The sequence below is a fragment of the Trachemys scripta genome, chromosome 19 (genome assembly GCF_013100865.1).
Source record: "Trachemys scripta elegans isolate TJP31775 chromosome 19, CAS_Tse_1.0, whole genome shotgun sequence".
In the NCBI taxonomy this organism is placed as follows: domain Eukaryota; kingdom Metazoa; phylum Chordata; order Testudines; family Emydidae; genus Trachemys; species Trachemys scripta.
In genome coordinates this window covers 1,897,781-1,924,817 of record NC_048316.1, presented here as the reverse complement: position 1 = coordinate 1,924,817, position 27,037 = coordinate 1,897,781, and the positions used below count along the sequence as shown (strand labels likewise).

General features: G+C 47.5%; 2 protein-coding genes across 2 annotated transcripts in view; one reads left to right on the top strand and one right to left on the bottom strand.

Annotated features, from left to right (window-relative positions):
- Window positions 1-8,816, top strand: part of RNF207 (ring finger protein 207) — a 35,887-nt gene extending 27,071 nt beyond the window's left edge. The window contains exons 12-17 of the mRNA XM_034753044.1: window positions 1,707-1,899; window positions 3,032-3,217; window positions 4,698-4,749; window positions 5,728-5,845; window positions 6,163-6,255; window positions 7,667-8,816. Coding sequence (XP_034608935.1) covers window positions 1,707-1,899; window positions 3,032-3,217; window positions 4,698-4,749; window positions 5,728-5,845; window positions 6,163-6,255; window positions 7,667-7,823 — 799 coding nt within the window. The 3' untranslated portion in view covers window positions 7,824-8,816. The remainder of the gene's footprint in view (window positions 1-1,706; window positions 1,900-3,031; window positions 3,218-4,697; window positions 4,750-5,727; window positions 5,846-6,162; window positions 6,256-7,666) is intronic.
- Window positions 8,817-8,966: 150 nt separating this feature from the next.
- ICMT (isoprenylcysteine carboxyl methyltransferase) lies at window positions 8,967-18,070 on the bottom strand. The gene is made up of 5 exons (XM_034753043.1): window positions 17,843-18,070; window positions 17,549-17,637; window positions 16,623-16,792; window positions 15,156-15,373; window positions 8,967-14,173 (listed from the first exon to the last, which is right to left on the bottom strand). Exons 1-5 carry the CDS (start codon window positions 18,053-18,055, stop codon window positions 13,991-13,993), a joined length of 873 nt encoding a protein of 290 aa, XP_034608934.1. The 5' UTR covers window positions 18,056-18,070; the 3' UTR covers window positions 8,967-13,990.
- Window positions 18,071-27,037: the final 8,967 nt, after the last annotated feature.

Here is a 27,037-nt window from a genome sequence, read left to right as displayed (position 1 = left end):
AGCTGCGAGTGGGTGTCCGGCTGCCTCCTCTGATCAGAGAGCATTGATTCTAGCACGAGACGTGATTCGTTACATAATGCATGGAACTGTGGTAGCAGCTGTTGGGTGTAGGACTGTGCGGGTGGAGTCTGAATGCAAAGAGTAGCAATACCTTGCTTTCTAGGAAGTGCTTCCCATTGAAGAGTTTGATTATCATTAGACAACAGATGAAATGCTAAATCATGCTGTGAGTATATTTTCTGTTTGCTTGTCCAAATATTGCTTCTTTACTATAATGGTTGGCAATTTTCAGCTTCAAATCACTTTACAGCTCAGTGAAGTCACCTACTCCCAAGGATATTTTGCAGAAACTTGCATTCCTGTCTCCTTGGATCTGGCTGTCAGAGCCTACTTGCAGCTCCCTGGAAGAGCTGTTTCTTTTGGCCATCAAAAGAGGCCAATAAATGCAGTGTGTGCATGCAGCAAGATGTTTTCAGTGTAATTAATACAGGGATTCTGTACCAAGACTCTTCTAGGGGGTCAAGAATCAGGGTTTTGTGACTGACATTTTTGTCAATAGGTCGGATGAGACAGACACAGGTAGCACTTGATACAACACAAGAGAATCCATACCTAAGGAGGTGTTTCTGATTGGTTCTCATTGGGTGTTTCTGCCACTTTGTATTCACGCTCTGAACAGCCTCATAGACATCTTCGGGGTCTAGAACAATTCTTCAGTTACTGGCTTTATGATGACCACACCTTTGTATTTAAAGTTAGACTGATTCAGAAGAAATCAGATAGAAATAACATAGAACAATTTAACTATAGCATTGGAACTGGAACTCTGGGTACTACAGGATCATGTTCACCCTACTGTACTGGGGTTTCCTTGCAGGGACAGTCATTACCCGGTATCGAGTCTCCAGGCAGTTTCCATGATTGTAAATCTCAATCAGATGAGCAGGGCCTAGAACAAGAATGTATTAGATAAAGCGTTAGCCAGGTGGAGTGCCCACTCTGCCCAGTGCTGTAACTGCATGATAGGGACAGGATCTAGGCCTGGGTCTTTTTAAATAAAACACACAGTGCCAATCCTGGTACAGGTGATGTTACCTCATTAGTGGTGGTGATTTTGCTGCTTTCCTGTCATAACTCCTGACACAGAATGTGACCTGTCCCCCACAGACAGAGGCGGTAGCCATGGGCAATGAGCTTCCTCGGAGAGATTGTAAGAAGTGAAACTTGAAATCTGATTTTCTAGCCTGCACGATCTGCCTTTCATGAATACAGTTAATGCGAGGGTAAAACAGAGCTGATAGGGCAGGAATTCTTCCACCTTTGGCCTCTTCTTTAACTGCTGCTGTATCTTTCCCAGCAAAGGGCAGCTGCGATCTTAGAATCTTCTCCTTGCCTGGTGGAAGGAGTGACACTGTCATATAGAACGAGGACATGCTAGCCTTGTCCTGCACTAAAGAAAGCTCTCTCAAGGAGGAGGAGCTGGTTTCTCTTTGGCAGACTAACTAAAATGTGTCCGAAGAGGCTACTGCCTGGCTCGCACTACAGATTGGATACAAAAGTCAGACAGGTCAGAGGATGCTTATTTCACACTATGAGGCAGATGGAGGCACTTTCTAGTTTGCTTCTGCTAACTGGCAATTTCAGAGCCAGTGGCTGATTTGATGGCACTGCTTATCAACATTTTAAAAACTCACTCTCTGCTTAAGGCTCTCGGGTGGCCAGTGCTCCAAGACGCTGATAGTGCCTGGCTGTCCCCCTTCCTGCGATAAGATGTCCATCACAGGCGCTATCGTGCGAAAGCCAACCATGCATCGTTACATCAGCACCAAGGTCCTGCTGGCCGAAGGAGGGGAGACGCCCTTCACTGAGCACTGTCGCAACTATGAGAACATGTATCGGGTAAGTACGTGGAAGAGGGCAGATATAGTACACAGCCTGATTTCACCATTGACCATGGGACTGCTAGCCCTGGTCGAGGGGTTTTCCTTACCAGAGGTGGAAGAAAAATGTGGAGTAACTCCTGTAATGATGCAGGGCAGGCCTGAACCAGAGTGGAGGCCAACAGAGATGGTGAAGGTGGGCAGAGTGCTGAACTGGTTCTCCAGTTAACTGTTCTCTTCCTTCACTCCTATAGTTCATTCACTTTGTCTCTATCCCTTTCTTCTTCATCATCATGTGGAAAAGTTAGAAACTTTGGGCCAAATCCAGCTGGGCTGTTAAGCCACACTCACTTGCACTAGACCTACCAAGACATTTTTGGTTGTGTCATTGTCACTGTGTTTAGGGTTCCAATGGTCGTTTGCTAGTGCCAGTGGAATGGTGATGGAGAAGGGCATCCATGCCAGCCATGGGAACTTACAAGGGAAAGTCAGGGAAGTTGGTTCTGGTTCTCTTCCTAGAAGACTTAAGGAGCTAAATCTGTTTAGCTTAACCGAGAGAAGGTTAAGGGGTGATTTGATTACAGTCTGTAAGTACCTACATGAGGAACAAATATTTAATAGGTTCTTCAATCTAGCAGAGAAAGGGGAATAGTCTAATGACTGGAACTTGAAGCTAGACAAATTCAGACTGGAAATAAGGCATAATTTTTAACAGAATAATTAGCCATTGAAATGATTTACCAAGGGTTGTGGAGGATTCTCCATCACTGATCATTTTTAAATCAAGACTGAATGTTTTACTAAAAGCTTTGCTCTAAGAATTACATTGGGGAAGTTCTATGACCCATGTTATACAGGAGGTCAGACAGCCTTGGAATCTGTGAAGTCCATTGGCTTAGAAGAGTTTGTCTGTACCATATATAACTGCCAGGCCTTCTGTGCCTTCAGCAGTGACCTAGTCACAAAGACTCATATATTGCCTATGATAAAATAGGGCTTTCACAGGAGAAAATAGCAGTAGCAAGAAAATCAAGAGAGACTGGATTTTCCAGGTACCTTCCTCTTCTTTAACCAAACCTGTTGCCATCTGTCTCCTCAGGGTGAAAGGAAAACTCCACAGTAACTCACCCCCTTTCATATTTCTAATGCAGACCCTGCAAACAGAGATTCAGAACCTGAAGGATCAGGTACAGGAGCTGCATCGTGACCTCACAAAGCATCACTCCCTCATCAAGACAGAGATCATGAGTGAGATCCTACAGAAATCCCTCCAGATGGATGTGCAGATTGCCTCGGAGTATTCGTCTGTGGAAATGATGCGGAGCATGTTTGAAGAGGTACGTTTCCTGCAGCTGGCATTCTAGCGCCCCTGCCACCAGCTCTAAGAGCAGCTTCCCTAAAGGGCAGTACACAGTGGCATTAGTGATGAGTCAGGCCAATGCCAAGCCCAGGGAGAGAACATTGAGCATCTCGGAGTAGGACGGACGCATAAAGGGCAGGTATCAGGGGTTGTTCTAGCATAGTTGGCTCCTTGCAGAGCATTTGCACATTTCTACCCTCTTCCTTTAAATAAACAGAAAACAGCGATGGACAGTTGGACACAGCAGGCTTTTCCCCCCTCGCTGGAAGGTAGAAGGGAGATGACAGACAAGGTGGAGCAAAATGAGATTATACTGCAGGGGTCGGCAACGTTTGGCACGCGGCTCGCCAGGGTAAGCGCCCTAGTGGGCCGGGCCAGTTTATTTACCTGCTGACGCGGCAGGTTCGCCCGATCGCGGCCCCCACTGGCTGCGGTTCGCCGTCCCGGGCCAATGGGGGCGGTGGGAAGCCGCAGCCAGCACATCCCTCAGCCCACGCCGCTTCCCGCCGCCCCCATTGGCCCGGGGCGGCGAACTGCGGCGAGTGGGGGCCGCGATCGACCAAACCTGCCGCGTCAGCAGGTAAATAAACTGGCCCAGCCCGCTAGGGTGCTTACCCTGGCGAGCCGCGTGCCAAACGTTGCCGACCCCTGTTGTACTGGAATCATTAGGCTCAGTCCAGTGCTAGAGATCTTCATTAGCCAAGATTTTTCTAGTTCTGCCAGACAAAGACATCTGCTTTGTGGTCTAGACCTGAGGCTATAGGACGTGCTGAGAGCAATAGTGTGTTCTGAGGCAAGTGAGGCTGGTTCCATTTGGAGCCCTAGCCTGATCCCCATGTACCCAGCTGGCAGGCAGGTTTGGATCCTGAGTAAGGGTGTGGTCTGTACGAAATAGCACTCATGAGTACTGGATGCAGAGTCTGCCCTAGGAGACTTGCCCCGGAAATGGTTTGATGGAAAGTCACCAGCCTTTTTCTTGTTTTGCAAAGGCTCCACTCAGGCTATGGCTACTCTACAGCTTAAGTCGACATAAGTCATGTCGCTCAGGGGTGTGAATTAGCCACCCCCACGTGACATAAAACTTATGCGGAATTAAGCGCCGGTGTAGACAGCGCTATGTTGCCGGAAAGCGTCTCCCGCCGCTCGCAGGGGCTGGAGTAATTAAGCCAACGGGAGAGCTCTCTCCCATCGGCTTAGAGCGGCTACACTAGGGAGCTTACAGTGGTGCAGCTATAGCTACAATAGCCTGCGTCACTAGAAAAATGAGAAGGGCCAGACTCTTGGTCTGTACTAAAGGGACTGCTGCTGCTGCGGTATTTGCAAGTTGTTAGCTGCGGAGTGGATTGCTCGGCCAGCCTGGAATGATGGGAAAGAAACAGGCTCAGCGAACGTCCCTTGGAAAGGATACTTCAGTCCTTTATTGCAACACGCTGTCCAGCTCACTATTTTTGTTTCAGATTTGGGAGGAAACATATCAGAGGGTGGCAAATGAGCAGGAAATTTATGAAGGTATTTGTGACAGTTCTGTCCACTAACCCACTGATTCCGTGTGGTGAGATGTTCTTCCCCAACTCACGGTCTCTGTTTAACGTGCATTTGCTCAGTGGTGATAGCGGTTACAGTGCTAACGTAGTCTGTGTGTGGTCATAACACATTCTAGTTTAACGGGGAAGTTTCAAACGTGAGAAAGCTGCTAAATTGCTCCTCTGCTGCTCTCTGCTCCAAGGGCTTCCAGCACTGGAATGCCACACAAAGCACAAGGCCTTGCCCCACTCAGAGAAATCAGCCTCGCTTCCCACACACGCGGATCCCTCTACCTCTCTGCCCCAGTCCTGCTGTCTTCTAGCTACTACACCTCTCACTCATTCCAAGCTGATGGGTGAGGCAAGAATGGTCCAGCCCAGCACCCCCTCCTCTACCCATCCCAAGCAGATTCTGTTAGAGAAGGTAAATCAGGATGGGTAACTGTCAAGCAAATCTCCACCCAGTAGCTCAGAGAGGTGCTAACACAGTTTCAAAGGACACTGTGGACAAAGCCCAAGAAGCAGCAAGAGAACAGGAAACAAACTAGAAAAACCACAGAATTCAAAAAATAAAATGTCAGCCTAGAGAAAGAGAAACTGAAAAGCAGAGTCTGGAGGGAAGTCTGGATAGTCAGAGATTAAAGTATCTAAGAAGCACAGTCGCTTTGCAAATCTCTCCCATAGATGGCTGGTTAACTGCAGCATGAAGGGAGGGCAACCTCTGGTGCTTCAGTTGGTTGTGGTTTATAGCACCTGTCCTGGGCTTAGCAGAAAGTTTACAAGCATGTAACAAGGCCCCTCAGAGACTTAAGAGGTCAGAGGACATGCTGGATGACTTCATAAAAACTCCTAGGACATCCGTGAAAAAACAGCCTCTGAAAGCTAAGAGTCAGGACAAAAGCCCCAATTTCTGAAAGATGGTGAATTGCTGGGTCCTGTTACAATGTGTTCCCTTTCTATGCAGCACAGTTACATGACCTGTTGCAGCTGAAACAGGAAAACAGCTACCTGACAACCATCACCAAACAGATTGCCCCCTATGTCCGCTCCATAGCTAAGGTGAAGGAACGGCTGGAGCCCAGGTAAGACAGCACAGAGCCATTTCCCCAAGAGGAGAGGCTTTGGGGGTCTTTGAGGTGGCTTCATGTGTCTCAGTCCAGTCTCCAGTAGACTTAGCCACATTTCAAAAACACAACCAGTGCTCTTGCAGGCACTCAGCAAGGACACCACGGAGACCTAGCTGACAGACAGGAGTACAGGGAAGCTTGTACTGCCCCTGCTGACACTTTTCTGTCCACAGAACAGATAACTTGCGGTTCTAGTGCTGCTCACGTCCTGTTACAAATACAGCGTACCATCAAAACCGCGGCAGCTCACTCTGCTTTTCATCTCACTTTAGACTACAAGAACCCAGGGAACTGAAGGATGACCAGACAGAGAATCTGCTCAAAATTTACGATGACAGCACAGTGACCAGCGACACAACACACAGGTAGAGGATGGGGTGGAATGGTTAGAATGCTGATGGCTTCTCTGAATACTTGATACCAAAATAAGTCAAACTACTGGCAAATTAGCTAGTCATTCCTTTCCATGTAAAATTATCAACTAAAATACTGAAGTTAGGAAATACAACTAGAAGACTTCCATAGAACCTTAGGTGCTGCAGGTAGTGTTGGGCACTGCCAGGGGGCACACACTCAACAATGTGGTCATTAACAATCACCATGCACTTTGCAGCAAAGGTAGGGCTCATGGGGAAGGAAGAGGAGGTGGTTTTGTTTTTTTAGCCAGACTGTATCCTGGCTAAATTCCAGCTCAAGCAATTTACTTGCTGAGCCCACCCCACAGTTCACCACTTTCCCTAAATTTATTTTTCTACTAAGTTTCAAAATTACAGAAACACAGGATAGTATCTAAACAGAATTAACTCAGTATCCAATTACAAGAGAAAGGGGAAGAAAAACGCATCTACAGTAATATTTAAACCAAGAGTTTGTTTCTACAGACAGTCTAAGGGCTTAGAAGCTGCAGCTGAAGCAATGGGTGCTAAAGGAAATCCTGAGAGTTCTAGAACCCTGAGATGCTAGTGTGTAAATACACTAATTGTTAGAAACATTTGGTGGCGAGAAAAAGGGGAAGGGGATTACCCTACATGAATGAGGAAAGTGACATATCCAAAGATCCTGTCGTCCACCACTGCATTGCCGCAACTGAGGGAAAACGTGGGGAAGAAATGGAACAGAGCCACTAAAAGCACATTGCAGTGCTGCCCTTAAATGCCAGCAACAATTTCACTCCACCTCAGAGGAGAGTGTAGAGCAGCAGCAGGTGACATGGTCCCTGGAGTATCTTTGATGTACCTCAGAGGAGCGTGGTGAGGCTTCTTTCATTGTTTGTTAAACTCCCTGTGGTCCTGGCTGTAGCCAGGTGCCAATTGTTAACGGATGGGGTTAAGCATCCCATGAAGTGGGTTCTAGCCCACGAAAGCTTATGCCCAAATGAATTTGTTAGTCTCTAAGGTGCCACAAGGACTCCTTGTTGTTTTTCAGTTTTTTAGAGAACTACTGTAATTGGAGCTTGGTTTAATCAGTGAAGTGACCTAATTAAGGATGAATCTCAGTCATCCCATGCAGACTTGCAGCATTTTACATACTGCATGAACAACAGGAACTTTGAGATATTTTATTTATTTAAAAAAAAAAGTCCATGTGATTTGTGCTATTGCAATTTTGCTACACAGACTCAATACAGCAAATGTGGAAAGCGTAAGAATAACATTATTACACAGCAGTAGACTGCCTAGAATCTCTCTTCTAAATAAGAGTTTGCTAATAAAATATTCAGGCCGTCTGACAATTAGATCTTTTTGTGATTTAGCCAAGGTGCCTTTTCTGCTCTAGGAACGACTTGACAAGAAGCATGGAAGACAACAGGGAGCCCAAAGTGGACAACCGAATGCTGAACATTGTCACTGAGGATTCCCTACTGAAAGACACTTACAGAACCAAACAGAAAGGTGGGACAGAGAGTCCCAGCCAGAAAGATTTTGCAACTTAGGCAAGGCAGAGTGCCAAGAAGCTGCACGGCTTTGCATTTCATATATGCAAACAAAAGACTTAAATAGGAGTTTCTCAAGTACATTTATGGTTGAGTCAGGCTGGTATGTTACAGAGGATCTATCCATTGAAATAAAGACTTGACAAGATGGGAAGGACCAGCATTTCCAAATTTAGTTTGATGAAATTGAGTCTTGAAATGCAGATTAAGGCTTCACCAATTCAGTTAATCTAAATACTGTTCTCATTACATTACCAGATGGTTTTTAATCAGTTATGGTCGGATTTCCCAGGCCAATTTCTTTGGCTATTTGTGTATTTTCAACAACGTTATACTGTATTTTTCTGCATCAATAAATTCAAACCTCTATTCAGCAGAGAAGTCCAGTATCTCCTGAGTCAGAACTCTTTGGTGGGCCCACATCAGGTCAGTAACTTGTTATTGGAATTGGTCTCCTTTCTCCTTCACATGGAAACTTTGAAAAAAACAAATATTGATATATTTCACACCTGAAATCCCTTATCTCAGCTGCTCAAAGCGAACTGTAAGCTCTTGATGGTGAACCTAGAAAAAATGGAGTATTAATAAGCCTAATTTTGACATTGTGCTATCAATTTATTTTAAATGCATGAAAACAGCCAGCTCTATGTAAGTTTTATTCCCACTACCCCTACTCCCTGCCCCAATGAATACAATTTATTTAAAAGCCTAGCTAAGTAAACAATGTATTCTTTGTTAAAAGTGGAATGTAGCTATTTCCTCAAAAAGAAAGTCACCTTGCATAGCCTTGAAGCTGGGTTTGGGGCGGTTATTTTGGGGAGGAATTGTTTTTAACACTTCTGCACTTTAGTGTAATGAGATCAGTAGGACAACAATGTCTTCCTGAGGTTTTTATGCTGTAGACTGTTCAGAAGTCTTGTTTTCCATACAAGATGTACACAGCTTTGTATATTAAAAATCTGAAAAAATAAAATATCAGTTCTTGAAACTTCATGCAAGTTGTTAATATGGCATGATTACACCCACCAGGGAATTCTGGGAGGGCCAGCCTGCATGGGACAACAACCTTCCCACCAGCAGACTTCTCAGAAGATAAGTTTCAAAAAGAATATGTTTCCCTTACAATCACCACACCTTTTCAGGTTATTTTAACCAATTATAGTTTTATTTAATAAATGGAAAGAATTCTTAACATCCGCAAAAGAAAAGAACCTTTAAATATCTGTAATGAACATTTCTTCATGTAAGAAAAAAGGGTAGAGCTACTCCATTCATTTAATACACAGTTGGTCTCAGCAGGCCCAAATAGATTGTGGAGTGATTCTAGTAAACAGTTTTTTTCAGCACAAACAAACAGACTTCAAACATCATGTGATATAACAAGGTAACAATCTCCTATTGCAACAGGAATGTTGAGGTGTTTTCAAGGCAGGAGGCGACTTCCTCCTCATATTCCAATCCAATGACAAATTACCAAATAAAATAAAGACAGTGAGATCAGAAGCTACTCCAGGCAGTAAGAAAGTGCAATAGATGGACAGTTACTCTGTGCCATTATTTGGAAGTTGTATCCTGACCATAAAAGAACACTCACTCTGTGCTACAAGCAGAATATGAAAGTCAAGGAACCAGCGCAAAGTAAATTCCTAAAGTCATAACATGTTTACAAAAAGCAACAGTTTTAGGAATTAGTTGTTTACCGAGTGACTACGTTACTTTTTGTCGGACATTAGAATAAATACTCAAAGTGTTCGTACTAACCCCTCACCCCAGCTGACATTATCAATAATCTAGTTTTCTTTTGACAGTTTATGCTAATCACTCTGTCCTTCACAAACCTTTGGACAATAAAAATGGAGAGGTCAGTTTCACTTTCTGGTTCTCCTGCACTAGCTTAAAATTGCAAATTTTAAACTGCAAACACTGCAGGGGATAGTTTAAATACAAGCTAAGCAGGTGACTTGAAAAAACCTATGGAACACTTCTGCGACCTATTGAGCACATACAAGTCCTAAATTTTTGGCCTGAACAACAGGATAGTGCCTTTTACCCTTGTTAGTAAATAAGGGTCAGTGAGCCAGCAATCAGATTGATTGACAAGTTTAATTTGGTAGACTGCTTTAAAATACATAGAATTTTATGTAGCCCGTACCTTACCTTGTTGGTGGTTAAGATGTTTTCCCAGGCTGCATACTGTTTGCAGTAATGAGTTTAAGTCCTTTCCCACAGGGCTTCATAAGTTAATTGCCAACATGAGACTGTGCGAACCTACCGAGGGCCAGAATGAAGTTCTTACTCACTGGGTACAGACCTAGAAGTTGTTCATTGACAACGTCTTTGATTTTTTAAAGACTCTGTGCTGCAACATGTGCCAAAGGGTCCATTTTGATTAATAAATAAATTGAAAACCCAATTTGAACTAAAGGGTGATCTTCATTTCTTTGTGAATTCTGACTCACCTTTCCTTTGGGAATGAGGGCTGCAGCAATCATTCCAGATATTTACACCACAGGATAAAGTACTAAGATCCCACATCTCCAGAAGTGGAACATTAGTGCTATATAAATTGACTTGGGGCAAACTTGGGATGAACCTACATGCCCTGCACAAATCTGATTTTTGTGAAAGCTCTTGTCCGGGTCATTGGAGAAGAAAGTGCTTTCACTGACCACTGCATCAACCAAGTAAATCATTTGCTGTGCCCATTCATATTCTTGCTGATAGACACAATCTAAAGAAAATGCATTCTCACTGTGACAACATGCATCCTACAAAGGGCTTATTCAACAGAACCTGAGGCTTTGTGGGTGCTAGTCAGAACCTCCAGCTACACAGATGAAAAAGGTCTTCTTCCAACATAGCTACAAATGTTCCATTTGGGTGTTGACTCAGAACATGTAGATATATCCCAAACCCAAAGGGTAACTGTAGTATCTAGGCACCAGAATTGATGTCATCAGTGACGGGCATTAAAAATACCCATGATACTTTACATATTCACATGAGCAAACTGTTATCCCAGGCAAGTGAAATGATGTAAAGCATACCATTTATGGAGAGTCAAAAAAAAGACAACCCTTTCAAACAAGTGCCAATAAAAGAATAAGACTAATTTATTTAATTAATACCCCTCCATCACACTAAGTTATCTAAATAGTTTCAAGTGGTAAATTTTAGCAGCTAGGAGCCAATATGCAATCCACAAGTCTCAGTTTTACACTGAAGCAATTACTGGATTGTTTGCTTTCTGGACACAACGAAATGAAGCACAAAAACTGACAAGAGAATGAAAGTCTCACTGTGAACAATGACTGTTCACACAAGAGGAAAGACCCGTGAAATCTAGCCAACTCTCCTTCTGATAAAGTTGTCCAGCAGTTGTAGACATAGACTTCTGTGGTGAACAGAGGATTTTTTTCCTAACAAGGGACCTCAAACAGCAGTGTGAGAAAGATAATGTGAGCTCAAGCCTCTGACAATAAGACTAGAGTAGTAACGCAGCATAAAATGTTTAGGGTTAGAGATATTTGACCCACATAGTGTCTCACATAGCACACAATTAAGCAAGTAGTTTCTCACTGTATTGCTCTAACAGTATGACCTAAAAAAAAATTTATTCATGTAATAAACGAAGTCCCTAGTATATTTTTTCACTACCTGGCAAAACAAACCCCATACTCCAGAGCACTTTTTAAGTTTACTCTGCTGGGTCATTTTGTGATCAGCGTGCAATTTCTCGGTTCTTGATTCAGGTGAATTCTAATTAGCCCATACATGCTAGGTACTAGTGCCACGTCTATACTACAAGCTAGGGGTGTGATTCCCCTGCTCACATACACATATTAATGGTAGCTTGATGAATGCTACTGCAAGGACAAATAGCCGTGTTGCCACGAGCAATGCAGAGTACATGCTGACCAGTTCCAGGCAGGTTTGTACTCGGCATGGCTCAGCCGTGCCTCCATTGCTGCTATTCATACTACCGCGGCTACACAGCTATTTATACTTGCACTAGCTCTCATAGAGCAATGGCTAGCATGTGTACACGAACAGGGGAAATTACACTGCCAGCTATAGTGCGATGTGTTTCAACTTTCAGTGTCAAAGTGCTTTACAAAGAAGGTCAGTATCATTATCAATAGTAGGTTTAGTTATGAAACATTTATACAATGGAAAAATTCATACGAGAAACATCTTAATAAAATAAGCGCAGTTAAAAATCCTTGTTTGTATTAAGATTTTAACTGGTTTGAGATTTCTTCTGAGGTATGTTGGCTACAGATAGCAACATTTAGAACTCTCTTTCAGAAGTACATTGGAGGCACTTCTATTGCAAAGGAAAAGCAATCTGAACAGGAATCAAGTCCTTACAAATAATTATGCAGAGGAAAGACAATATTAACCAAATACAGCCCTGCTGAAGTTTCATATCCTTTTCTTCAAGCAACAAATATATTCAGTAGGAGATTTACTGTAACAGTGGGTATTTTAACTGGAATTCAATGCATCAGGTGCCCTGAAATTTGAAGGCATAACTTGGGTAGGAAAAGGCTTTTACATGATGGAAGAGAGAAGAGATTAACGATTTGTCCCTACATCCCTTCCTATGCAGGGCTACAGGAATTTGACTTCCAACTTGTTTGGTACATGCCTCATTTTAATATCAAAGTGTGTTCCCAGTGGTATTTCAATTGTAAACTTAAACATTCCAAACTATCGATATAGTCGTCAGCACCACAAAAGAACTCTACTGAATTACAACCCAACAGAAGTTGGCAACATCTTTACAAAAGCAGCTTCTGCCAGTGCACTATTTCCTGAACTATGTTACAGTACCTTAATTAAGGGAATACTTCAAGTCAAGCCATTACTTGCCAGCATACAATTCTCATTCCAACAAGAAAGTCTATCTAGAATCAAGGAAACAGTGAACTTCTTTGGTATATAGTAACAGAAAATAAATTATACCACAAAATCTGAATACAAATCATTTCCAGAATGGTGAACATTTAGAATATCACCAGTTAATCAGAAAAATATTTTCCTACATTAGCATATTTTCTGGAAGTGTTTCCCGTACAGATAAAACATCCAAGACATATTCTAGAACCAGGCAAGAATCTTACTACCTAAGGCCTATTGCAAGTCTGCCTGCTATTGTTCTTTCTCCGCATTTCACAAAAACAGGAACAAACTTGTAATTTCTCTGAGTGAAGTAGGAATAGAGAAAGAACTAACAACTAAAGTTATTTAAATAGGACACAATGCAGCATGATTTTGAAGACTGTTTTACAGATGCAAGTTTACAATTTGACAGGACAGACTCTTGCCAAGAGGGCTATGGGAAAATGACAACATGATAATGAAACTTAAATTCATGGCACTAGGTAATTGATGGACACAACAATGGAGTTAAGTTTTCAATCTGAGCTTTCATGATGCTTAATGAAAGATTATTTGTGATTTAAGAAAGTTTGAATATTGAAAGAGCCCCCTATTAACATTATATTAGGAGACAGTGCTTTGTGCCGCACTGCCAGTCTTTCAGGTAAGCATATCCCCAAAACGGTATGTAAATTCATGCATTTAAAAGACAGAAATAAAGGGCTGGGTTCTGAAAGCCCTCCAAGCAGGATATTACCACGCTGACTTCAGTGGGAGTTCCACACACTGCAGGCTTGTGGAGTCAGGTCCAGAGAGGTTAAAGCTGTGCTGTTAAGCTTTTTTACGGGCAAAAAGCTTTAATTTTAAAGTTTCACCATAGAAATATGAGCTTCCAACCAGCACCATTCTAGTGCAATGGTAGTTACTAGGAAGTGCATAGCTCGTTCAACAGAATCTGTTAACACATTTCAGTGCAACTCAGCTGCTGTAGGTAGAGTGCGCCATCTTTTCACCAGCATTATGCTTCATTTTAGGATCACCATAGATTAAATAATCCAGAAGATCCCTCTATGCATCTAGGAAGGACTCCTATCTTGACTGAGCTTCTAGTTTATTTGCAAGGTGTTCCAGCTGCCTAGCCTTTAAAATGAGTTTCCAGTGGATGACCAGTAAACAGAGACTGGCTACTCCTAGAGCATGTCACGACATAGTGCTATGCATACTTCCTTTCCATATGATGCCTGGAGCTGGGTGTTTGCTCAGTCAGTCTGATTTTTCACGTGTTACAGTTCCACTTTAACTCCCTTGATAAAAGGCAGACCTGATGGCACTTTCTTTTTATACTCCAGGTACTCCGCTCCAAAGAAGTGAATTAACGTAAACTCCTCCTCTTCTATTCGCTCTCTGAAGAATCTCCAGGATGCTAAAGTGTAGCCAACAACACAGATGGGATTACAGAGTAAAACCTGTAAGAGGACACAAGTGGTTACAGTCCAATTCAGCCTTGCAAAACTCTGTTCACCCCGGGAAAGGTTTTTAGTTGGTTGTTTGAAAAACAAATGAAGTTTCACTAGTTGTCCACAAAGCATATATCTGCAGTAAGGCTTAAAAGGTCCCCATACTCCAAAAACAAATTTTTAGAATTTTGTTCTTGATAAGAATCATCTCTCTGCATTCTAGATCAAATATGACAAATTAGTTCTGATGAAGAAAGAGCACCGACATTTCTTTCTATTGTAATACCAGACCCAAAGAGTGTGCTGCTGCTAAGAGAATTCAGGCTTGTAAGGCTTATACATGTGTGGCTTTGCATATTTATAATTTTTCTTTAAAAGATAACAACAAACACCATCACCACTCATACAACTAAAGGTTTATATATCTGATACTCTAGGTTTGTTATAAACTAATTACAGTATCTAATATACTGACATTTTAAGTTACAAGAATACTGTAGTTGGTTTCAAGTATTTGACCTGGGTTTTATGTACACTAAACAGGTTAATTTTACTTGTCAGTCCTGTACAATACTAATATTCAATAAGAATAAGGCAAGTCTGATGGCTTACTGGAAGACACTTGGGAAGTAAAGATGAAAAGGAGGTCTGGACACACCCTGGAAGCTTTAAGGTCCAATGGCTAGCAGCAGATCACACCTTGAACCTCTGAAAGTGTTCCAGCTCAAACCCACGCTCCATTGCCTCTGCTTATTTCATATAGAAAATTAAGGAGATATGGTCTTCCCAAACATCACACATGATGGAGAGTTCAGAGGCCAGCAGTTTCATGACTCACAGCTAAAAGTGTGCTGGTGGAAGACAGAATGTGTCAAAATCCATACCAGGGACTCCTACAGTTGATCGTTTGCTAAATAAATTAGGTACAGGCTCTGGGTATCATTAAGAAAAACTAGAAGATCAAGATAGCTAAGTGTATTTTATACAGTACCTGTGTTCCAATACTCCAGTAAAACCATCCCACGTAAGACGGGTGCCGGAACCACCCATACACCCCACTTGTCACCAAAGTATGAGTATCCGATTTCTCATTCTGAACAATATGGTTGAAGTTGGAGCCAGCTGTGAGCATGGCAGCTTTCCTCAGACAATCCCCAAAGATCACCATCAATAACCCTACTGTACTGAGCCAGGTGATGTGCTTCATTTCTGCAAGTGAATAAGTACTGGTCACAACATGTTTTAAAAGTTCACTCTTTTATTGCAGGTAAAAAAGGAAATTTAGGGTGAGAGGACTAGGATAGGGAGAGAGCATCTTCAAAATTCAGTAACCTAACCTGATGCATCCAGATCAAACCCCCTAAGTTGTTATATACTACCCCCAAGAGATTGGTGTGTATGCTCTTGTTGTTTTAAGACAGTATAGAACAGAAATGCAGTGTGTGTTGTACAATTTTAGTCTATAAAAATTAAACAAAACATTTGAACAAAGGTCTGATACACTATTTACTCTTCACCAGCTATACTGACAAGGCGGCAGGCAGTGTGTCTTAACTCTTCCTGGTGAATCTAAATGCAAAGGCAGAGTGGTCAGAATACACAGCTACAAAGAGAATCTAACCCTGGAACTAAGCACTGTCTCTTGTTTCACAAGTTGAATGGGGTTAAGTTGATGTGCTCAGTCCTCAGAGGAAAGCAAATGCACTCTACCAGACTTTCCCCACCAATTCAAGAGCAGCACCGAAGAAGCCATATCCAACCCTCTTTGGGGACATAGAATACTGGCAGTGGGGAAGCCATAAATACTTCTCCCATTCCAGGAAACTGTTTGTCTAAAAAGACAAAATCCCAAAATAACTGATAATTATTTGTAACATGAATCTTGCTTGAGCACTAACAAAATCCAGTCAGCAAGATATCTCCTCTTCAAACTCTTTTTAGCAGAATGCCAAACATTCATTGGTATTCCAGATTGCCTAAAAACTATCCTCGATTTCAAGAGTTAATACAGCATGCAAAGTGTTTGGGAATAAGATAACGGTCAGTACACTCTCATCAAATCTCTTCTCCTTTAGACACCCTGACACAGAATAACTAAATGTGACTAATCAAGCCTAACAGTGTAAGTGCCAGGTTCCATCCTTTACCACGCTTTATTAGAATCCCACATAAAATGTATTTAAACACCAACACACTGAGTCATACCTATACACAAGGCATGAAAATGCTGGTGCTGTTTAAGTCAATGGCAGAAAACCCACTGACTTCAGCAGGGCCAGGACTTCACCTAACATATGCATGAGAATAATTTAATCCTAGGAATTTCTCTCCCTTTATGAATTGCTTAAAATATGCTACCTACGCAGTCCCCTCATGTGAAATACAGCCTATATTCACCCATGAGCAATTGCCATTCTCTTTAAAAACATACCCAGAAACCTCAAATAAAGCTACTGACCTGGATAAATGATTTTTTCAACTGTGAACTCTATCCAAGAAGAGAGAGCAGCTAGAGTATACTCAAAACTGTGGTTTAGGAGGAAAGAGTCCAAGGACAAACTTCTGGGATTATTGATCGCTGTCACCAAATACTCAGAATAATGGAACAGTGACAAGGAACACATATACCTAGAAAAGAAGAAACCCACCGAATTTAAGCTGAACTTAATGTATTTTAAAAGTGCAGTTATGTTTTGCTGTGTTTATTTCTGGAATCCTATGTTTTGAAATCCATGGTACGCTGTTGACTGTTCACAGCAGCCTAACTAGAATTCTGCAACTCTTATTCTCCACTATTTATTCAAGTATGTTAGGAACAAACATGTCATTTGTATAAGGTTATGTACACATATATATTAAAAACAAAACTTAACTCTTTCATTTAGGAGGGACTGGCTGCTTCAAGGTATTGGTAATACAATTATATCTAAGCAAGTCAAGCAGACCAGAGCAGTAGCTAGAGACTGTAATCATTCTACAATGCCAACCAACCCTGCAATGCCAGGGGTATCAACTAGATAACCAAATATTACATTTTTCCAGCTCTAATTTCTAGCAATAGGATACCAAACCTCTCGGCCACTGGTTTGACTGCATATATTTCACTTGTTGGGTACCTCACCCTTCACTGGGAGGAACATCGCTGCAAAGGCCAGGCGGGGAGTTAGATGTGCATGACCCATTTAATCTTTGGCTTTCTTCTCAGACCAAAAATCAGTGACAATTATGCAGGTTTTCTGATGCAGTCACCTGCCTTACACGACCAGGACGGAGACCGGTCATGCTGTTCAGCACAGATCCCCGTCCAGTCATTGTCTACAGACCCGACTGAGCTCAGCTGCACACGGGGCTCCCCGTCACCTCCTTCACAAAGTATTTTCTTACCAGCCGAAGTGCTTCCAGGAGGATTGTCCGAAACTCAGCAGCAGACCACACCCGAAGGCAAAGCCCAGGAAGCAGGCACGGATCGCGATCTGAAGCGGAACATGAAACACAGACACAGGTTCCTCTCTCGGCCCCAGGGCGGCAGCTCCCGGCTCCACGGGGCGCCCGGGGGGACCCGCCCACAGCCGGTCTCATCGGCCCGGTGCGAACCCCGGGAGCAGAGGGACCCGCGCGACCCCCCCCCCCCCCCCACCCCCCGGCCAGGGACGTGCCCCGCCCCGGCCCGGCCCGCACCCGGTAGAGCGGCGGCCGGTAGAGCAGCAGCAGCAGCGCGTTGATCCCCGCCACGTGCAGCGCCAGCGCCGCGCGGCCCTGCAGCCCGGGCCCGGCCAGCAGCGCGGGGGGCGCCGAGAGCAGCAGCGGCAGCGCCGCCACCGACGCCCCGAGCAGGAAGGCGGCCAGGCTGGCCCGGCCCTCCGGGACCAAGCGCCCCTCCGCGGCGGCCATGACGGCGGCCGGCCCGGCCGCGACCCCGCCGCGCGAGAGCTGGGCCGCCAAGCACCGCGAGAGTATCCCCCCGCCCCGGCGGCCCGCCGTCCGACACAAGTCTCGCGAGATGAGCTATGACGGGCCCAATCTCGCGGGGAGAACTCAACTCTCGCGAGATTCCCGCAGCAAGTTCGTGGTTGTAGGGGCGGGACTCCGAAGGGTCCCGGGAGCGGGAGCGCAGCGCCCCCTGTGCCGTGGAGGACGCAGGGAGGGATTTAGCTGCAGGTCACCAGAGTGATGCTACTGTAGTTTTTATACAAAGGGGCTGACTCTTGACTAATTGCTCATTAATAATAATAATAATTAATGGAGATATCCCATCTCCTAGAACTGGAAGGGACCTTGAAAGGTCATCGAGTCCAGCCCCTTGACGTCACTAGCAGGACCAAGTACTGATTTTGCCCCAGATCCCCAAGTGGCCCCCTCAAGGATTGAGCTCACAACCCTGGGTTTAGCAGGCCAATGCTCAAACCACTGAGCTATCCCTCCTTTTAAGAAAAAATCTGCCCTTATGAAGGGGATCCCAAATTCTCATCTCATTTACACTCATTCTATACAGAACCTCAGTGGGGTCGCTGTGGAGTTACACAGAGAAGGTACTCAGGATTTACAGCCCAAGTGAGGTTTTTACCTACGAAAGCTTCTTCCCAAATAAATCTGTTAGTCTTTAAAGTGCCACCAGACTCCTTGTTGCTTTTGTAGATACAGACTAACACGGCTACCCCCGATACTGTTCAGCCCATTGTTTTTCTGAAATGTCTCTGTGACACAGAAGTGCTGTCCAGCTGCAGAAGCAGTGGGTTAGACTGCCGGGAGAAGCCGGAATACCACACTGGGCTTACTCGACATTCCTGCTGCAAGAGGGGAGGGCTGTGAAGCTGTAAATGCTGCAGCAGCGCAGCCTGTGGGCCCAGACAGCAATAAATACAAGCCCTGTGTGTCGACGGGGGTTGTGTGATTGGATTGTGACTGCCCGAATGGCTTGTAACTGGAGTCATGTTTTTGTAACCCTGTTGGGTCATGGACACTAGAGGGGGCATGTGCACTAGTCAAGAGAAGCCCACGACTGCAAAGCGAGTTAGAGAATGGATGTTTACAGTTGTGAGCTAGTGTGTGCTGCTGAATCCTTGCAGAGAGCGTTGGTTTCAGTATCTGCTTCTACATCTTTAGTGATTTGAGATCCTGGTTTCTTTTTTTCTGAAAGTTTTTCTGATCAGTTTTACATAATAACGACCATTCCATTTTTAAACTTTTCCTGATACACTAAGCGATCTTCTCCTACATCAAATCTCTTCTCAGAACAACTACTCTAATTTTAGTTAATGCTCAGCACCTCTGAAAATCAGGCTCAAGGTCTCCAGCTGGGTTCCCAAAAATTGAGGTGCTCCAAAGCAGTGGACACTTGAAAATGTTGGTCTTCTGTCCCATGCCAACAGTACCAACCTCCATTCTCCTGTGTGATCATTAACCAGTGAGCTGTGATTTCTCATTTAAACTGTAAACTCTTCAAGGCAGGGCGCTTATCATCTTATAAAGTCATGAATATTTTTGGTGCTATATATAAAATAATAGTAATCTGCCATTTGAAACCAGCAATTCTTATTTGTAACTGAGCTCCTTGGAGTTCAGTGAAGCTAGTTGTAGACGGCTGATGGCTTTTAATGAACATGATAACCCAGAACCATACTCTTTTGCGTGCATTTCAGTTTTTGCAGATTAAACTCTCTAAAACCTCTGTAAAGGCTGCACATTCTATCAATGAATTAGTCTAAAGTGTGTAAATTATATCTGAACAATAGAGCAGGGTAAATATTTAAAGATTAGAGCCAGCTGGAGCTGCGCACAAAAGGCTCAGACAATGGGGGTCTTTCTGAATTCACTCTCCTCAACTCTTGCAAAACCCAGTTCAGTGTTGATTCACTTCCTTGATTCACTCCCTTGACTTGTTATGTGGCATCAGGCTGCTTATAGCTGAAACCTAACTAAACAGATGTTAAAACTTCAGTCCCAGCAGACTTCTCAGGAGTGGGCTAACTTATTTCAGCGTGTTTGAGTTTGCTTAAGTCAGTTGTGATTGATAATCACTAGCTAACTGATTGAAATATAGCTCGAGCGAAGACTGAATTAAAGGATCATGTAATAAAATAAAAAAGACTGCTGGCTTTGGCCTCCTGTCAGGTCCTTGCCTTTCCAAACTCCCACAGTTTAATTGTAATGAGTGGCCAAGCCACTGGAGAGACTGTCATTCCCAGATTTGCTGTACTTGGGCTTTCTCCAATGCAGGAAAAATTAGGGCATTCATATCTGTCTCCAAAAATGTGTCATGAGTTTAGCAACGAAGGAGCCCACAGAGATCTCTTATTTCCTTCCCCCACCCCAGCTATGAAATCAAAGTCTACTGAAGTTGGGAATCTTATAACCCAAGACTGTTCCCAGGAGTAGCAACACTATCATGGGGAGAAGGGGACACTTTTCTTCTTTCTTTCTTTGCTCCAGAATAAACATAATTATCAGTAGCTGATGGTTTTGAATCCCCAGCTAAAACAGAAAATGACTCAAGCAGAAGTAAATGTGGTCACTTAACATAGTGCTCATACATACCAGGGCACTGCAATTTCCAAGGACATAATTGTTCTCAGAAACATTAATATTATTGTTAAAGATCAAAGTGCACTTCCGCTTTACAAATTCCCTGGCAGACCTAAGGTTTTAATTGAAGTGTGAATCAGGATATAACATTAATTAAAAGAAAGAAAATAGTTTGCAGCAGATAAATGTGCAGCACATATAAAGTAATCTCAAATTAGGAGCTCATTGGCAAAAATTGAGACGAGCAAAAACAAATGTCCATGTAGGAGTCTAGAGGCCAGGCCTGATTCCGCTTTCACAGCAGTTACACATGAATATCATGCCACTATCTTCAGGGGAGTTACTCCTGATTTATACTGGTGTAAGTGAGAAGAAAGTCACACCCAAGCATCCTTTATATGCAACAGATTGTTGAAGTCCCGAGTGCTATTTATATATGCATTTTCTGCTTGCTGAGAACTAAAGTGATGGGTAACTTCCCTATACAGATCCCACAACAGCTTGGGAGACCATGGGATTTTGTGTATTCTTCAGCTCTGTGTGGGGTAACATTTGGGGGGGGGAGGGTAGAGCCCATTAATACGGTGCTGCCTCCAAATCTGGACCGTGACCAGCAGTGAATAGCAGCTCTCAGCCCAGCTCTGGGGATCATCTTCTCACAGCCAGAGCAGAACATTGCACATTAGCAACATTTTTCGGTCAATTTTCCACTGTTTAATACTACTCACCACACAAGTTGTTCAAAACCAGCCAGATGTAGCATATAGAATAGGCAAATCCAGAGAGCAGTGTGGGGATATGTTGAACCGTCAGGAGCCTTTTCATGTAGTAGTCATTCATTAAACGCAGCCTGCTGTGCAAGAAATAGCCATGTAATTAAAATAATAGGTGGGAAAAACAGGCACACGATTAAAGGTTGGGCCGTGGAGGGAAATGAAGATTGGGAAGTTACCATTAGAGCAGAAGAAAGGTTTGCAAGCCCTTTTCTTCCTGACCTAATCTGAATCTGCATCAGATGCTTTCCCCCTTTTTATCACTTGACCAACACATCTTCAAAATATGAGGATATTTTCTCTTTACTCTTTAATTCAGTTTTGCAATGTGCTCGCTCTCACCCGAAAGCATTTGCAGAAAGAAGCAAAGCTCAGGACAGAACCATCTGGGTCTTTGGACATCCAGGGAAATCTGAATTCCAGACCGTTTGCTGGAGATTTCCTTGTGTATGTCAGTGAGTAATCGTTACAAATTGTGGCTGGCCCCCATGCACAAGGAGCCTTTCTCTGTCCCCTTCTTTGTGTGGCCAAGCACAAGGGCCAGCCACTGGGATTGCGGCTCTTACTCTCCCCTTCTCCTCCCCCCTTGAAGGGCGGGGAGGAGAAGAATGAGGCCCTGGCCCTGCTGGAGTGGGACCTGTGCCCATGAGACAAATGGTGAGGTTCCCATAGTACCCTTAGCTCACATGTTGCCTACATGGGCCCAGGGCTCCCTCAGTAACACCCACACGGTCTGGAGTCGGTGGGAATCACTGAGTAGATCCTGTCTCCAAATGCGTTGATGGCAAAGCTCCCATTGACTTCCAAGGGAGCAGGATTTCACTCCATAATGTTTGAGTAGTTAGAGTCCAGTGCTGATTTCCTCATGCTCCTACAATCCTGGCCTATCTCCTGGGTAGGGACTGCAGGACGAGGCCATTGTTTATGCTTAATTGTTGTTGTTAACCCAGTTTACAGAGAACTGTGGCCTCGCTGAGGCCATGAGTCAAGGGGCATCCAATGGCTCTTTGAGAGTCAGAAGCAATGCTCAGCTGGTTTGAAAGCCCATCAGCTTTGCAGTGTCTTGTTTAATTACGCTCGGCACTTCACCAAGTGCCCTTTGCTTCCTTGGCCTCCTTTGTTCTAGTGAGATCAGCATAACAAGGATCATTTGGTTGCTAAAAGAGCCTCCTTTGGAAGACTTACAGAAGCCATCGGGGGTTTATGACAAGGAAGCATATCATTAGGTGACAAATTACCCTAAACAAGACCTGGAGTTTCCCCTAACAATACAGACCACTGCCTAATTCTCACTGCACTTTCTCTTTGAGCAGCTACCAGCAACAATTCCCGCTCTAGTCATTTTAAATCACATTGTGGTTTGAAAGAGTCCTCAGTTCTTCCAGCCTGTGATAGCTGAATCTTTAGGGCTATGGCAAGCTGTGGCCCTAGCATTGTATTTACAATATTAATAGCCCTTAACAGAACTGCTTCGGCACCAGATTGAGTGATGTGCAGATGAATGGGGACATGGGCCCAGCCCCTAAGTGTGTGTTCAATAAAGGGGATGCCACTGCCCAGTGCTGTGGGGGGCCCAGATGCCTGTACTGGGCAGGCTGGGAACCTGCAACGCCCTAGTAGTACTGGCTGTCCCCTTTGCTAGCACTGCGGAGCTAACGGGTCCCTCCCGTGCTTTGGGGGGCTGTGGCAGGACGGGCCATGACTCGCGCCTGTGATGTACTATTCATATTGCAGCAGCGCCTAGGGCCCCCATCACCGAGCCGGGCCCCATTGTGCTTGGCGCTGTACAAAGGCGGCAGCCCCTGCCCCCGAGAGCCTGCCGTCAGACCGGAGGAGAGGGGCCTGGGCAGATGCTGGGGGTGGGAGAAGGACCGGGATTTGGGGGGGGGGGCTCCCCACCTGCCCTTCCAGCCCAGGGCTGCCTTGGCTCTGAAGGGCAAACCCAGGGGGCTTCCCCCGCTCCAGCCCGTGCGCTGGGCCGCCTCCTTCGAAGGGCAGAGCCCCAGCACTGGAAGGCTGCTCAGCGGCCCCTCTGCGCACCGCTCCGCACTCCACCAGCCGGACAGCGCTCCCAGGGGCCCGGCTGGGGCGAGCCCCCCAGGGCCGGCGGGTGCCCAGCTCGGCGGGGCACTGCCCTGGCGCGGCGCGGCGGAGCCGGTGCGGGGCAGGCGGGTCTGGCTCCCCGGCACTCACAGGCTGCCCCAGCGCGGCCCCCGAGCTGGCAGCGGATTGAAAGGCCGGGGGCGGGCCCGCGATTCTCCACGCTGCGAGGTGCCGCCCGAGCTGCCCGGGCCAGACAAGCTCCAGCGAGCTGCCCCCCGCGGGGAGAAGGGGCCCGGCCGGCGGTGGGGGCTGCAGCCGGCCGTGGAGACCGGGCGCGGGCGGGGGGAGCCCAGGGCCCGCAGGCAGGCAGGGCAGGGGCCGGTCACCGGGGGCAGGTGGGGCTGGAGCGCCCCGGCTCTCTGGGCATTGCCGCTCGGCTCCAGATTCCCTCTGGCCAGACCCCCCCGTGCCCGCGGGTCCGGCGTGCCGGGCTCGCCCGCTCCCTGGCCGGGGTCCGAGCGAAGAGCGTGTCGCGCCCAGGAGAGGCGGTGTAACCCCCCCCCCCCCAGGGGTGCTGGGGGGCGGGGTGGTGCGGGGGGGGCGAGTCTGCAGCGGCTGGTTGGGCTGGGCCAGCATCAGCGCCCAGTGACTGCCTGGCACAAGCCCCCCAGCCCCCCCTCCCCTGTGGGGCTCCCGACAGACGCCCCCTTTCCACTGCGCGGGGGCAGGGTCCATGGGCTGCCCGAACTCCTGGGTCCTTGGCGCGGCTGGGAGCCGGACTGAGGCCGGAGCTCTTGGGAAGGTGATTCCCCCCCCCAGTTTAATTAAAGCGGGGACCGCGTGTCGGGACACACCCAGGCAGCCCCGAAGCTGACAGGCCGCTGGCGATGTCCCCCGCGGAATGCAGCGGCTGGCCCGGGGCTGGGCTGGGCAGGGATCTCCCTGGGAGCTGCCGTCTGCAGGCCGCACCGCGTGAGTCCTGGGCACGGGGGCTGGCACTAGGGCTGGCGGGGGGGGTGCCACCACGTACGGGGGTTACAGTGCGGTTCAGTGGCTCCCAGCCCCCCACATCCTTCCAGCGCCCCCACTTGAGGGTCACGGGAGGAAATCCAGCTGCCTGGCATCGTTCGCCCACCTTGTTCTAGGACAAGATCCTCAGGCCTAGTCCTGGGGGGCTGGAACAATGTGTGTCGTGGGGGGCGCTGAGAGCCAAACCCTGTGTATGATGGAACCACTTCAAGCCAGGGGGGCCACAGCCCCCCCCAACCCCCCGAGTTCCAGCCCCAGGGCCTAATCGGGCCTCTGGGTTGTAGTCTCGGCCGTGAGCATAGGTGCCTCTGCGCTGACCTGCAGGCGGGTCCCGAAGAGAGGGACTGGGGTGGGGGGGGGGGGGGCCTTTCCTGGGCGGGGTAAGGGCCAAGCTTTCCGCCACACAGCCCCCCGCCTCCGCGGGGGGCAGGTGGGGGGGGGGGGGAGTAATACTAGGATGGCAGAGCTGGTGCCCTCCCAACCCCTCCATCTCTGGCTGTGAACAGGAGAATAACTCCCCGGTCCCCTTCGCCGCGCCCCGCTGAGCCCGCAGCCCTTTGGTCTGTTGTCCCCGGCCAGCGGCGCAGGGCTGCAGGGACAGCGGCGACAGGCGGGATTCAGCGCAGCCCGTGGGCACTATAAAGGCGTCATTAAAGGACAAATGCCGGAGCGGGGCTGCAGGCTGCTCGCTGTGCCGGGGTCCCGGCTGGGGAGCGCTGGGGGCAGGCGGCCCGTCGGGGGAGGGGGCCCCGCTTGGCGGGACGGGCAGCGGCCTGCCCAGGGGTCTGTCCGCACGGCGCCCTCGGGGACACGCAGGGACCCTGGGGCCTGGGCGCTTGGCACCGACTGACCCGCTCCGCCCTAGCTAGTCACATGTTGGATCCTGGCCCTTTCCGCCTGCCCTGCCCTGAGCTCTGCGGGCTCGCTCCCCGCCGCCGGCTTGGCCCCCCCTTTCCCTACACACTGTGGGGTGAACCTGGGCTTGGCCTCTCAGCCATGGGCCCGAGCCTGCACCTCTCCCGTTGAAGTCAAGGGCACGGCCCCCCTGGGTCCCTTTCAGCACCCCGGGGCGGCCACGAGGCGCTCAGCGGGGCATCCTGGAGGTTTGGCTTTTAGCAGCGTGCGAGGAGCGGAGAGGTTTGGGGGGTCCCCTCCCCAGCGAGCGGGAGAACCCACGTTAAGGACCCCCCCCCCGCGGGTTTGCTGGCGACCCGGTGCTAGAGCAGGGGCGCGGGCTGGCTGCAGGCTTCACTTTGCATTCTGCCTGCGCTGGTAAAAAGCGCCGCGGCCCGGGCTCACACAAACGGTTTGTGGCTTTGCAAACATCTGGGGTTTTGTATCTGCGACCAGACCTAATTGTCTATTATAAAAACCTTTTAAATGAGTGAGCTGGAGGAATTTCGACTGTGGAAGGCAATTTTGAAGCGAGGCGAATCCGGGAACGCCTCCATCCCCTCCGCCCGCTCTTTGCTGAGTTCCCACGTGCAGTCGGGGAAGGGGCTCCCGGAATAGTTATGGCTCTGAGGACAAAAGCCAGCCGAAGAGAGAGAAAGCGCCCCCCGCAGCACAGCGAGTGCACGGGCAGGAGCTAATGCAGCGCGCGAGAGGGGGAGAATTCCCTGGCTTTGCAGAGGGCCCGGGACCCTGTCTGGGGCCGGGGAGCTGGAAACAACCTGGACCTCTCCTGGGACTCCTGCCTGTCGGGAATCCCACGTGCACCTGTGAGCGCGCGGGGCTGGCCTGGCCCTGCCATGCTTTAATGAAACATATGTTCGCTCATGTCTCCGCTTAGAGCGGAGAAATCGCGCCTCCGCGCTCTTTGAAGGGCTGCAAGCAGAAAATTGCTGCATTGTCCGGGCATTAGGGCCGCTAATCTAGCCTGGCCTCCCCGCGCCAAGCGTGAAACGCGGCCAGAAAGGAGGAATTGCTGGGCCTAGTTGACATGTCTTCATCTCCCGGCGGCCCGCCTGGCACGGGGCTCTCCCAGAGCCTGGCCCGGGCCGGGCCGCGTGCGGACTGCAGGGAACAAACCCTTCGCTAATTAGCAGTGCCCCGCGGAGGGACTCGACCTGCCCCAGAAGCTCCGGTAGCGCGCTAGGGATCCCCGGGGCTCACAGACTGCAGCGACGGGACCCGAGCATAAGCCAGCTGGTGTCTGCGAGCGCCGGGGCGTGCGCGGCGCTGTACAGCCCGTCACGGCCCAAACAAGCCAGTACAGCGAGCGCCACGTGTTCTCCAGCACCCAGGGGCGCAGAACACAAAGGGATCCCTATGAGAGTTCAGATCCGCACGGCAAGGGCTTGGTGAACCCCCGTGGGGGGAGAGGGCAGAGATAACTCGAGTGATGCCATTTGCTTCCCAACGCGGAGCCCCCTCCCCGCCCCCGAGGTGTGGCGGGCTGGGCGGTGGCTCGCGTTCTTTAAATCCAGTGAAATACACAAACGGCACTTGACCAACTTGGTAAAAGTCATTGTAACCCTTCCCAGCCTCCCTCGCCTCGCCAATC